At 40.3% G+C, this 14,134-nt stretch overlaps 1 protein-coding gene across 1 annotated transcript in view; it reads left to right on the top strand.

Annotated features, from left to right (window-relative positions):
* Window positions 1-8,332, top strand: part of ALS2CL (ALS2 C-terminal like) — a 101,365-nt gene extending 93,033 nt beyond the window's left edge. Inside the window, exons 24-27 of the mRNA XM_068235178.1 lie at window positions 1,496-1,557; window positions 3,640-3,789; window positions 5,120-5,216; window positions 7,004-8,332. Of these exons, the coding sequence (XP_068091279.1) occupies window positions 1,496-1,557; window positions 3,640-3,789; window positions 5,120-5,216; window positions 7,004-7,051 (357 nt within the window). The 3' untranslated portion in view covers window positions 7,052-8,332. The remainder of the gene's footprint in view (window positions 1-1,495; window positions 1,558-3,639; window positions 3,790-5,119; window positions 5,217-7,003) is intronic.
* Window positions 8,333-14,134: the final 5,802 nt, after the last annotated feature.

Below are 14,134 nucleotides of genomic sequence, written 5' to 3'. Positions count from 1 at the left end.
TACAGCCAATTGTCCTATTCCCCACACAGGGACTTTAAAGGGGAACTCCAGTGAAAATAATGTAATAAAAAAGTGCTTCATTTTTACAATAATTATGTATAAATGATTTAATCAGTGTTTGCCCATTGTAAAATCTTTCATCACCCTGATTTACATTCTGACATTTATCACATGGTGGCATTTTTACTGCTGGCAGGTGATGTCAGTGGAAGGAGATGCTGCTTGCTTTTTTGGCAGTTGGACCCAGCTGTAAACAGCTATTTCCCACAATGCAATGAGGTTCACAGACAGGAAACTGTCAGGATCATGGTCCTGACATCACACTGTGGGAGGGATTTCACCACAATATCAGTCATACAGCGCCCCCTGATGATGTATTAGAGAAAAGGAAAAGATTTCTCATGGGAAAGGGAGTATCAGCTACTGACTGGGATGTAGTTCAGTTCTTGGTCATGGTTTCTCTTTAAGCTGGGTACACGCTTTCAATTACGATTATCACCTCCATGTAGTATGAGGGTTTACCTATACAATCTGCTCATAGTATTCAATATATTTGTTCACCCTTATACTAGATGGAAATGGTAAAATTGGTAAGTGATTGGCCAATCATAATTGAAAGTGTGTACCAGGTTCCCACTATGTCGGTCAGTACATGCTGTTCGTCAGGGAACCCAGCAAATGTGTTTGTACCGGAAAACGGTTACCTAAATCGAAGAAGTCCGATATCTATACACTTGGAAAAGAAGTCAGCAATATCTGCCTTCTTGTTTCTTTTATAACAGAATTCTTTTTTTAGCGATGGTCGTAATCAGCTGGTTACGCTTACGCAACATTCTGCGTATATTTTCACAATTACACCTATACGTAATTACCATTTGTAAATTCAACTGATTTCGTCATTGGTAATTTTGACTAAAATTTTGCGTAATTTTTCTGTCATTCTGTGCCGACTTTTGCAGTGAATAGCAAAACCCCCAACCAGGCTATTGACACCAAAATTGCTACAAGTCAGAAAAGTCAGAAAAATAATTTTCCAAAAAGACCTTGTAGTTTTTGAGAATTTATTTTTTTTAAATGTTAAATATGCAAGAAAAATGTTTTTTAAAGTCAGAAAATGACAGTTTAAAAAAAATATCCTTTGCATTTTTAAAACCGTTTTTCTCAAAAACGACAAGGTATTTTTGAAAAATGGTACTATTCTCCTTAACAGATGTAGCAATGTTGGTAGCAATAGCATGTATGGGGGGCTTTGGAATTAACAGCTTAAGTTGGCACAAAATTATGCAAAATTATGCAAAAAATTATGCAAAATTACACGACATTATGAAATATTACAATTACATATGAAATTTCATATTACGATTACAATGCCTAATTGCGAATTACGATGCGTAATGATGCATAGGCATCATTTCTGCTTGTCACTAGTATTTTTATATACAGAGAAAAGTCATGTGACGAGTGGTGGAGTGACGAGATGTGATCTGTTTTTCAGAGATACTCCATCGTGCGGCACAAGTGTTTCCAGTCTGCCACCGAGTGTCTGCAGAAGATCATGTAAGTACTAGTGATCATCGCAATGTGCTAAGTACTATTTCGGTACATTTTCAGAATTACGATTATGCTCGTAATAGAAAAATTGTAATCACAAAAAATTACTGTGTATACTCGTGTATAAGCCGAGGTACCAACTTTCCCCTCAGAAACCAGGAAAAAGTGATTGACTCGAATATAAGCCCCCTCCTCAGTATAGCCCTCTCCACTGTAGCCAGATGTGCCCCAGTGCAAGTCATTCCTTCTCCCAATAGCCAGGTGTGGCCCAATGATGATACAGTTGTGTCTCAAGATGCCACTAGATGGTGTCATAGATATAAGACAGCGAATGCCACACAGGAAGAATCCCCGATTATTGCACCGCTGTGCCTACAAATCGGTGAACAGGACCTGCCTGACCTACATCTCCGATCTTGTCCACAGGCACATACCGGCCCGCCCCCTCTGATCTTCCAACAACCTGCACCTGTTCACATCACACACTTCTCTTTCCGACGTGCGATTGCAGGACTCCACTAGGGCAGCCCACACTCTCTGTAACTCACTCCCACCAGCCATCAGACTCACCTCCACCTTTAATTCCTTCAAAAGAGCCCTCAAGACCCACCTTTTCACACTCAATACCATAATACGTTCTGCTGGACACCCTCTAAACCTACCTATTGTGTGTACCTATTGTGTCTCTACCCCCACTGTTTAGGTTTTGAGCCCCTGCCAGGGCCCTCCGCCCTAGTGTGTCCAGCTTGAACATGCACCCCCACTGTCGGACACCCCTCTCGCAGACTAGATCAGACTTTATCTATCTTTACCAAATACATCGAACTACTGTTAGACATTTGCATGATCTTATTTTTAGTTGTGAGCACCTTGTATGTCATACCTTGTATGTTAACCCCATTTATCTATTGTGCAGCGCTGCGTAATATGTTGGCGCATATTAAATACGATAAATAATAATAAATGGAGAGCTCCTAATCCCAGCTTGTTACAGACTAGCCACCATGGCCAAGAACAGAGAGCTGTCCAATAGTGATGGTAATGTCTAGGAAAACTCAAGGAGAAGCATGTGATCAATTTGATCAGCTGACAGATTTGTAAAGCTCTGATTTGCTGTAATCACATCCTGCTTTAGCACATGATCATGACTAGCAAATCAGAGACTTACATATCTATCACCTGACCAAACTGATCACATGCTTCTCCATGAGTTCTCCTAGACGTGACTATCACTTCTGTCTAAGGATGTCAGGGACAACATGGTAGACCTGCACAAGGCTGGACTGGGCAACAGGGCCAAACAGCTTAGCGAGAAGGTGACAAGAGTTGGCGTAATAATTCTCAAATGGAAGAAACACAAAATAACTGTCTGTCTCCCTCGGCCTGGGGCTCCACACTCACAATTCTCCTGCTGGTTCTAGACTTTTTGCTGCCTGAATCAAACTTCGGAGGTTGCGCTCTCCCCCCCCCCCCCATATAAACCCCATCACCGGTGAGAGATCACCTTGGCCAGTCAGAGGGGAAGCTTTGGCATGTGACCAATAAAGCAGGGGTTAATGGCACCAGACCGGCAAATCACAGCCGTCCGCTGCTCCTTATGCTAACTAGTGGCTGGATGGCGTTCTGGTTAAGGGCACTGCCTTTGACATGGGAGACCAGGGTTCGAATCCTGGCTAGGGTCAGTACCTATTCAGTAAGGAGTTCAAGGCAAGATTCCCTAACACTGAAGGGTGGCCTCTTGAGCGTGTCTCAGTGGCTGCAGTTCTTGAGTGCTTCGAGTTCGACAGGAGAAAAATGCTATACATATGATTGGATTATTAACTGGTCCCAATGGTCTAGCAGTGACCAATCAGGTGATTTGAATAGGGATTCGGGGATGAGGAGGGTAGTGTGTGTACCAGGAAGGCGGGTGGGAGATCTGAGAGGAGGCAGGCCCCAGGTGACCCAAACTCCACCCCCTAGATTAGATATTTGCAGGCCGGACCTTCATGGTAGATCCAGCCTGCAAATAGTTTATGAGAGCTTCGTTAGAAACAAATGACGTTTTAGGGATTATTTTAGATAATTTTGTAAAATCTTGTGTTACAGCTCCACCGTGGACCCAAAAGAGAAGCTGGAGATCATCCTGAAGACGTATAAGGAGATTGAAACAACCGTGAAACGAGTGGTGGGGAAGGAATATAACCTGCCGATGGACGACCTCCTTCCCCTGCTCATCTATGTGGTGTCCAGAGCCGGGTAATCTCATGCACCTTCCTCATGCAGTACAGCCATATATTACAGACCAGTGGTGGAGGCTGCCGTTGTGCACCTTCTCTGGTTCTTATGAACATCATTGGCCTGGATTCACTTTACAGAAGCCTATAGGCACAGATGTCCTGGCACCTTAGACTTCACCCTCCGTGAACCTACAACCCCCTGCCGAACCGCACGCCAAGTGTGCTGGCTGGCCCAGCTGTCACTTCTTCTCTACTTCCCTTGCCTGTCATAGGTAGATACAGGTGCCCCTTAGTATTAGGTAATCAGAGGTACCCTCAGTATTACGTAGCTAGATGTGCCCCAAATATTAGGTAGATAGAGGAACCTAAGTATTAAGTAGAGGCGCCCCTGACTGAAGGTAGTTCTTGTCTGTGGAATGCTGAGAGCAGGGTGAGAAACCTCATTTACACTCTCATCAGGACTCTGCATAGGGAAGGAGGATGGGAGGTGCTCAGGAGTAGAGTGAGCCACCTTTCTATCATCTGGAGCCTGTAGGCACATGCCTACAGTGCCTTATGGTAAATTCGGCCCTGTCCAGAGATATTCATTATTATCACCAGCACAATTTAAAGAGACTCTGTAACAAAATTTTCATCCTTATTTCTTCTATCCTATAAGTTCCTATACATGTTCTAATGTGCTCTGTCTTACTGCAGCCTTTCCTAGTTGCACAGTGGCTGTGTTATCTCTGTTATATAATCAAATCTTCTTTCCTCTGACGGCTTTGTCGGGCTCAGGCAGTCAGGCAGAAATGTGCTGCTCTGCTTGTGATAGGATAGAAGCTATACACACCCTCTCCAGGCCTCCTGCAGGCTCTATGAGTCACAGACTGAGCTGTTCTCAGCCTATCGCATGCCATGTCTTTTGTTTGTAAACACTGCATAAAACTGGCAAATACAAGCCAGGATCGCAGCAGGGAGTGGCAGAAACAGCACAGAGGGGCCCAGGAGAACGTAATGAATAGAATGGTATGCTTTTTATTGTAGGAATTTTAGAGTACAGATTCTCTTTAAAGTGTACCCGAGGCAAACCTCGAGCCAAAAGTCAACGGGCACTGCCATTGTGCAGGCAGCTCCATACTTACCGCTCAGATCTCTGTGTCGTGTGACTGACTTTTGTGAATAGATTTTCTCTGGAAGATGCATCAAATATGAATAACTGCATAGCCCCCCATCTGCCTTGACTGACAATACAATATATAGGAGTGATAATTAGGGCTGCAAGCTAATTATAGCTAATACACAAATAAATGAATACATGTGTATGTTTCCCTTTGTTGAGTTGTGTCCGTGTGTTCCTCTCATCACAGGATCCAGCATCTGGGAGCCGAAATCCACTTTATACAGGATATGATGGATCCCAGTAACCATGGCGGCATCTACGACTTCCTACTGACAGCGCTGGAGGTCAGTGCTCACTTCACACACTAGATTGTGATCATTTAACCCCTAACTAACCACAAACCTGTTATCTGTGTTTGGACCGAACAAAGAAAGGCCTAGAACAAATCTCAACCAGGGGTTTTGCTTCTGTCTGGGTTATTTTGTACATGAAGACAATTTTGACTGTATCACTGTTTTAATTATGACTGACCAATCACTGACCAATCTTACCACCTCTGTGTAGTATGAGGATTTACCTACAGAATCTGCTCATAGTATCCAATATCTGTTAGCCCTCCTACTACATGGAAGTGGTAAAAGTAGTCAGTGACTGGCCAATCATAACTTAAAGTGTGTATAAGGCTTTAGAGTGAATCCGTGGGAGATCTAAAGGGGTACTATGGTGAAAAATTGTAAAATGTAAAATATGTACAAACATAGACAAATAAGAATTACATTTTTTCCAGAGTAAAATGAGCCATAGATTACTTTTCTCCTATGTTGCTGTCACTTACAGTAGGTAGTAGAAATCTGACAGAAGCGACAGGTTTTGGACTAGTCCATCTCTTCATAGGGGATTCTCAGCAAGGCTTTTATTCTTTATAAAGATATTCCCTCAAAATAATTTGAATAATAATGCTGGCCACCTTCCCTGCTCGCTACACAGTTTTATGGCAGTTGGACAGAACAACTGCCATTCACTAAGTGCTTTTGAAAATAAATAAATCCCTGAGAATCCCCTATGAAGAGATGGACTAGTCCAAAACCTGTCGCTTCTGTCAGATTTCTACTACCTACTGTAAGTGACAGCAACATAGGAGAAAAGTAATTTATGGCTCATCTTACTCTGGAAGAAATGTACTTATTTGTTTATGTTTGCACATATTTATTTATTGTATTTATAAAGCGCCAACATATTACATTTTACATTTTTCGCCATAGTGCCCCTTTAAGAAACTTGATAAGGCCAGTTTATGTATGTATGTATGTATGTATGTATGTATGTATGTATGTATGTCAGTTAAATCAATTAATACATACAATAGATCATTATTTCAAATTAATTATTCCTAAATATCTTTTAAACAAAAAAAAACAAACAAAAAAAAAAGCAAAACAAACAAAATGCTGCTGCAATGCATAGGCACTCACCTTCTAAGCCACATATAGACAGACACCTGCTCACTCTCCTCCTTTCCCGCTCAGTCTGAACCACTCCCATATCAGTCACATGGGCATACAGAGGGGAGAGTGATTTGCTCATAGCTCCCAACTGTCCTTCTTTTGGAGGGACAGTCCCTCTTTGGGAGCCCTGTCCCTCTTTCAGGGCTTTGTCCCTCTCTCTGTGTAAATATATATATTTCTCTACTAAAAAATGTGTTTGTTTCTAAACTTTATTCCCATCCTTTAAATTGATATAGTACTAATTTTAAAATGTTACTATGAAGGAAAATGAACCAGGATAGAAAGGACCAGTGTGGTTTCAATTATAAAACAACATATTTTTCTTATAAAATCTTTATGGTATGCGTGACTAGGGGTGTGCTGGGTGTTCACTATACCAGGCGTTGTTCCCATAGACTTATAATGGAGATTGGCCGGGACCTGGAGAGGTAGTTTACTATACCCGAATGTTTACTATACCAGAGTTTATTATAACAAGATTATACTACTATATACATATATTTGTACTAAATGTTTTATGCATAAATTATGCTGAATTTAAGGTATACAAATAAACTTAGTCTGAGCTGACTCTGTAATATTCATGTGAAGAAAATATTCTGATATCATTCTCTCCCTTTGTGCAGTCCTGCTATGAACACATACAGAAAGAAGAAATCAGGCTTTTTAAATGACCATTCGGAGAAGGAACAAGGCTCCTTTGCACCGAACGGCTCCTCTGAGCGGGAGGAAGTGGATATGCTTGGGGGGTGCGGTCACAATGATGGCTCCTGCGTAAAAGGATAGCGCCTGGGCATGCACCATTGTATGGGAGTACCTTCACTGTCTGGCTGGCTGTGTATACATAATACATATAGCATAGGCCTCAGCACGCATAGTGTGGAAAAGCAGGATGATTGTGCAATATACATTATATATGGACTCTATGACCATCCAACCCTAGAGCGGTGTGCAACACAAATAACAGAGGAGCATCAGGAACCTGCGCCACCTGCTGGCCAAGTCTGGCACTGCACCACAGCAATGATCAGTATTCCGATTCATCATCTCTTCAGAGAAAAACTGTCCCAACAATCTCTATTGATCAGGAAGCAACGGAGGGATAACTCCAGCCGTCGAGAAAGTGTACAAACAAGTATCTGATTTGTAAGGGTTCAAGTTTGTAAATGTGTCGTTCCAATTCTGTCTCAAGGAAGGAGGCAAAGGTGCCAACTAAATAATTCCATGTAAAATCCAAACCTTAAGCGTTGCCCATAGTATGCAGCTTTTACATAAAAGGTAATGTGTTACAAGCTCCTAATTATGATATTCTGATGGTATGTTTAATCACTTAACCCCCACGGGGAGATCAGAGCAATTTTCCCCAGTCAGTGCTCCACCCTTTTATTCACCATTAACTTTATTACCACTTATCACAACGAAATGATCTATACCTTGTTTTTTTCACCACCAATTAGGCTTTCTTTGGGTGGTACATTTTGCTAAAAAATATTTTATTCTAAATACAGTGTAACAGGAATAATACGAAAAAATGGGGAAAAAAATAATTATTTCTCAGTTTTCAGCCATTATAGTTTAACCCATTCAGGTTCCGTGGTTTTCACGAGAGAAATGTTCACCTCCCATTCATTAACCTATAACTTTATCACTACTTATCACAATGAACTGATCTATATCTTGTTTTTTCCGCCACCAATTAGGCTTTCTTTGGGGGGTACATTTTGCTAAGAGCCACTTTACTGTAAACGCATTTTAACAGGAAGAATAAGAAAAAAATGGAAAAATTCATTATTTCTCAGTTTTCAGCCATTATAGTTTTAAAATAATACATGCCTCCATAATTAAAACTCACGTATTGTATATGCCCATATGTCCCGGTTATTACACCGTTAAAATTATGTCCCTATCACAATGTATGGCGACAATATTTTATTTGGAAATAAAGGTGCATTTTTTCCATTTTGCATCCATCACTATTAACAAGTTTAAAATAAAAAAAATATAGAAATATTTCATCTTTACATTGATATTTAAAAAGTTTAGACCCTTAGGTAAATATTTACATGTTTTTTTTTTTTTTTTTATTGTAATGGTTTTTTTTATTTATAGTAAACATTTTATTTGGGTAGTTTTGGGAGGGTGGGGGGTAAACAATAGATTTATAATGTAAATGTGTGTTGATTTTAATTCATTTTTATTTTCAGGTGTAGTATTACTTTTTGGCCACAAGATGGCGGCCATGAGTTTGTTTACATGACGTCACTCTAAGCGTAACATACGCTTAGAGTGGCGCATCAGGAAGTGAATGGCCAGAAAAGGCGCAGCTTCCGAGAGAAGCTGTCGCTTTTTCAGCGGGGGAGAGGAATCAATGATCGGACTTCATAGTCCGATACATTGATTCCCTGACTACCGAATCCGCGGCCGGGAGTGCGCGTGCATGCGCGCGATCGGCCGCGGGGGCGCGCGGTAGCGCACATGGTTTCTGGACGTAGTTTCTACGTCCAGAAACCAAAATAGGTTAAGATAAAACATGCTACCTTAATTAAAACACAGATATTTTATTTGCCCATTTGTTCTGGTTATTACACCGTTTAAATTATGCCCCTAGTACAATGTATGCGGCAATATATTATTTGAAAATATAGGTTTAATTTTTCCGATTTTAATTTTTTGTGTCCAGTCGATAATTATAAGTCCATATGTAGTAAAATAACAGTAATATACCCTCATGATATACATATTTTTTTTAAAAAAAAAGCTGAGTCCCTTAACCACTTCAGGATCACAGGTTTTCTTCCCTTAAAACCAAAACAACTTTTACATTTCAGCGCTCCTCCCATTCATTCACTGATAACTTTATTGCTACTCATCACATGTGAATGATCTATAGGTTGTTTTTTTCGCCACAAATTAGGCTTTTCAAGGGTGATATTTTATTTTAGTAATAATGTTATTCTCTATGCATTTTAAAAAGAAAAAAGAGAAAAAAATGAAAAGATACACTATTTCTATATTTCCAACCATAAAAAAAAAGCAAGGGAGGCTAGGATTAGATCAGGGTTGATCAGGGTTAATCAGGGTTAATCAGGGTTGATCAGGGGTATATAGTCCTGGTATATTTATTTATAAGTCCTGGTATATTTATAAAATCCTCTAGGTGGCAGTCAGACTACAAGAAAAGAAGATCCAGTTACCTTGTAATCCTCTCAGGGCTCTTTCACATCAGAGCTTGCGTTGGAGAACGCTCAAAGCATACGTTTTGTTGTATGCCTTTTACTGCGTTTTGATATGCGTTGCACTGCAGTGAGTGTGCGTTTTTAATCCGTTTTCAATGCGTTACTGCACATAGAAAAACGCAGGTAATTTTTTTTTCTTTTAGTTGTCAACTTTCTACATTGTTCCTCTGTTGCATTCTGGGACTGATTGCCTGCGTTAACGGATTAAAAACGCGCATAGTGTGCGTTTTACATTGACTAACATTGTAACGCATAAAGCTAGCGTTGGCCAAAAAACTGCGCCTGGGTGCAGTGGAACGCAACGCACAAAAAGGCTGCGTTATATGTGAAAGCTAAAATGAAAGTCTATGGACTTTCATTTCACCTTGGGTAACGCAAACTTTATCCTTTGCGTTGAAACGCAGAAAATCTGCCCTAATGTGAAAGAGCCCTCAGGAGTGATTACAAGGTAACTGTATCTTCTTAAGTGCTGGCAACATTGTTTGTAAACCTCACAAATGAATGAGCACTGCTATTGGCTTATAGCAGTGCTCATTCATGGTTACAGGCATCTGATTGGTGATGGGAGTAATTACTCCCATTCATCAATCCCACCCAGAAATAAATGAAGCTGGTGCACGTGCACGTGCACGCACGGGGGCGCGCACCCGCGGGCGGGAGCGCGGGAGCGCGCGGGAGCGGGGGCGCGCGGGAGCGCGCGCGTGCACGCGCGCGATCGCGCCCGCACAGCACAATAGCGGCAGGGGCGTTTATAAACGCCCCTGATCCGCTAATTAAGTCAATAGGGGCGTAGTTATGCGTCTGGGAAATCCGAAAGTGGTTAATCAACTATTTATGTTATTTTCAGTTTTTTCTTTTTACAAGTGTTGGAGAAGTGGAAGGGATTAATTTTTGTATTAATTGTATTAATTTTTTTAATTATAAATGTATGTGTGTGTGTGTGTGTGTGTGTGTGTGTGTGTGTGTGTGTGTGTGTGTGTGTGTGTGTGTGTGTGTGTGTGTGTGTGTGTGATTTTACTTTGTCGCCACTACTACTTTGTCGCCAGGAAGTGTTCACTCTTTTTTTTTTTTTGTTGGTGAAGGTGTGGATTTTACTTTTTTTTTTTTACTTGCTATTAAAATATTAAGGTATGGAATTTACTTATAGCTGCAGGCAAAGAATCAAGACTTTGATTTTCTCTTGTTGCTATGGGAAAAGAATCAAGGCTTGGGTTGTACTTGTTTCTATGAGAAAATAATAAAGGTTTGGATTTTACTTGTTGTTATGGGCAAATAATTAAGGTTTGGATTCTACTTGTTGCTATAGGCAAAGAATAAAGGCTTGGATTTTACTTGCTGATATGAGAAAAAGAATGAATGTTTGGATTTTACCTGTTGCTATGGACTAAGAATAAGGTTTGGATTTTACCTGTTGCTATGGGAAACAAATGATAGTTTGGATTTTACTTGTTGCTATGTCCAAAGAATGAAGGCTTGGATTTTACTTTGCTTTTTTAGAGCTATAACCATCCTTTGCATTACCTTTTTCCGTGACCCTAGAGGAGGTTGCAGCCTGGCAACCTCCTCTAGGGTCACGGCCAACTAATGGACCTCCCTTGGTCTCCCCCCAACTAAAAAAGTGCTTAAATGTATTAAAAATCTATTTGCAGTATGTAACGGGAATGGATCTCTCTCTGATCAGATTCCGATTATAGAAGGATATATCTGTTGGTCAAATCAGGTGGCCATCTGCCAGTGTATGGCCATCATCTATAGTCTGGCTGGCAGATCGAAAGATTTAAACATTTCACATTGTTATGCTGAGTAGCATCTGTATCAGCTGCCTGAGGTCATCACTTTCATATAACTATTACATTTCCAAGGTGCCTGTAAGTTATTAAAGAAAATCCAAAGGCTTTCCCAAATCCTAACTAAACTTGAAACTACAGAAATAAACAGAACAGGGCTAGTGCTGACTAGCTCTACACTGCCCAGCATTGTTATTTCCTCCCCTCCATAGTTATGAGGGGGGGGGGGGGGGGGGGTGCAGCTTCTTCCCCTCTCAAGCATCCATATCCCTCACTTTAAGCTTAGACTGACTGCTGCCTAGTTCCAGCTGTCCTCCAGTAGTCTTTGCTGCTATAGACTAACAAGTAGATGTGCGTTCATGAGTACGGGCCATTATTGCTCCAGACTTTTCGCCAAAGTCATTTTCGCACCGAAAATGGTATTTTCGAATTCAATAAATTTTTCATGAAAATACATTGTATTTTCTGCAATTTGGCAAAAATGTTAAAAATCGTTATTTTTACCATGAGAAAAATTGGTATTTTTACCATGAGAAAAATTGGTATGTTTACCATGAGAAAAATTGGCATGTTTACCATGAGAAAAATTGGTATTTTTACCATGAGAAAAATTGGTATTTTTACCATGAGAAAAATTGGTATTTTTACCATGAGAAAAATTGGTATTTTTACCATGAGAAAAAATGGTATTTTTACCATGAAAAATAGCACAAAAATTTGTGAAAATCACAAACTTATTAATAAAAATTATTTTCAATGGCATTTTCGCTCGAAAGTCAAATTTAATATTATTTTATTGAAATTTAATGCGAAAAGAATATCGCCATTTTCGCTCATCACTGGTTTGGGCTGGCTTACAATAGTCTTTGGAAGATATAACAAAGCGGAGGCAATGCTGCCCAAATTCAGAGTGAGGGGCACAACCAGCTCAGATTGGAGGAGGTAGAACAACCCACCATCCAGAGTATCAAGCAGTGGAGAGTTACAAAGCATCGTGTGGGGTGATTCGCTGCTGCGCAGTAACTGCGCCGTGCATCAACCACAGAGGGGTGATTGAGCCATGCTGCAAGCGCACTGTTGTTATAAGAGGCCTTAGACATTTGGATTTACTGTTTGTGTGTAAAGGGGTATGTGTGAGCACATTTCAGTGGTAATACATCAGCCAAATACCCATAGGAACTACCCTCTACTCTCCAGATTCTCAAATCACAAATGCTAAAACAGAACTTTTAGTATGTTTAAAAGAATGCAAGGAATGTATAAAGTGCTATGTAAACAGTGCTCTTCAAATGTGGTCTTCAGATTGCCAGATTGCTAACAAACCAGCCTCGCCACTGTCACATTACACCGATCCTTCGCTCACTGCACTGGCTACCAGTAGAATGGAGAATACTCTTCAAGATTGGACTGCTGACATTCAAATCCCTGCATAATCTGGGCCCTGGATACATGAAGGACCTGCTGAAGCTGCACCACACCTCTCACAACCTCAGATCAGCAAGCTCTATAAACTTGGTCACTCCCAGAGTGCACCTCAAAAAATCTGGAGATAGAGCCTTCTGTCATGCTGCCCCTACTCTTTGGAACTCCCTGCCACACCCAGTAAAGACAGCACCATCCCTGGAGCTATTAAAATCCAGACTGAAAAGCCATCTGTTTAGCCTGGCATTTCCAGATTTCTAAAATTCTTCCTCTGTACTATGATGGTCTGAGCCATGCTTATGCGCTTTGAGTCCTATGGGAGAAAAGCGCTTTACAAATGTTATTTGTTGTTGTTGTTGTAAAGACCACATTTGAAAGGTGGTCTTCAAATAGCAACGTACATGTAAGCTGTGGCGGCAAGTAGACATGAGTAAAGCCAAAGTCCACCTGGACACGCATGAAACTGAACTAAATGATCAGTAACTAAAAACACCACAAAAGTTTCCTACATGTTTCACCCCAGTGCGGCTTCGTCAGACCCCAGTGAAGTACTGAGTGCAAAGATGCTGTTTGTAAGGTGCTGACGTTACAAAGTATTAATCCCTAAAGTGTAGTACATGATGGCAAACAAAGTACATATAATGTAGAACAGACATAAGTTCTGGCAAGTGACATCCCTTGAATTCTCAGCATATTGTAGATATACTAAAGGATACGTTTTAACATTTGTGATCTATAGGCAGAAGTATTGCCGCCCATTTTGTTCTTTGCTCTCCAGATCCTCAGCACCCATCATGCTTTGCAGTGTAGCAAGTCTGATGATACTGTAGTAAATTCAGTAGTTGTTCATTACTGGTGTCGGTTGGTTTGGATGAGATTAACGGGTGTGAATTTGGAGGAATCGGCATCTCCAAGTTGGTAAAACTTTCTTTATATCGAAACACTACATTACAATCCAGAGAAACACCGCGAGAAAGTGTTATTTAATTTTTTTTTAAAAAGAAAAATGTGGTATGTACTGTATAAATTGCTGTTTTATTTAAGTTGTGTTGTACAAATGGATGTATTATGTGTTTGTATAGGATTGCATTTTGTTTTATGTAGAGTTTGTGTTGCAATGTATTTTTTTCCTTTATCTTAATGGTAAAATGTATTAGTTTCAACATCTGTATAAATTCTTGGAAACCTGTAAAAATATTTAATAGGATTTTGTACTTTGTAAATTTTACCCAGATTTGCATTTTGATCATTAAAAGCGATGTTAAAATATGTGTCATTACTGCAAATGTTCATGGTGTTACTTGTCATATGG

Source organism: Hyperolius riggenbachi, chromosome 5 (assembly GCF_040937935.1).
Source record: "Hyperolius riggenbachi isolate aHypRig1 chromosome 5, aHypRig1.pri, whole genome shotgun sequence".
Lineage (NCBI taxonomy): Eukaryota > Metazoa > Chordata > Amphibia > Anura > Hyperoliidae > Hyperolius > Hyperolius riggenbachi.
The sequence above is the reverse complement of the archived record's forward strand: the minus strand, read 5'-3'. Positions and strand labels throughout refer to the sequence as shown.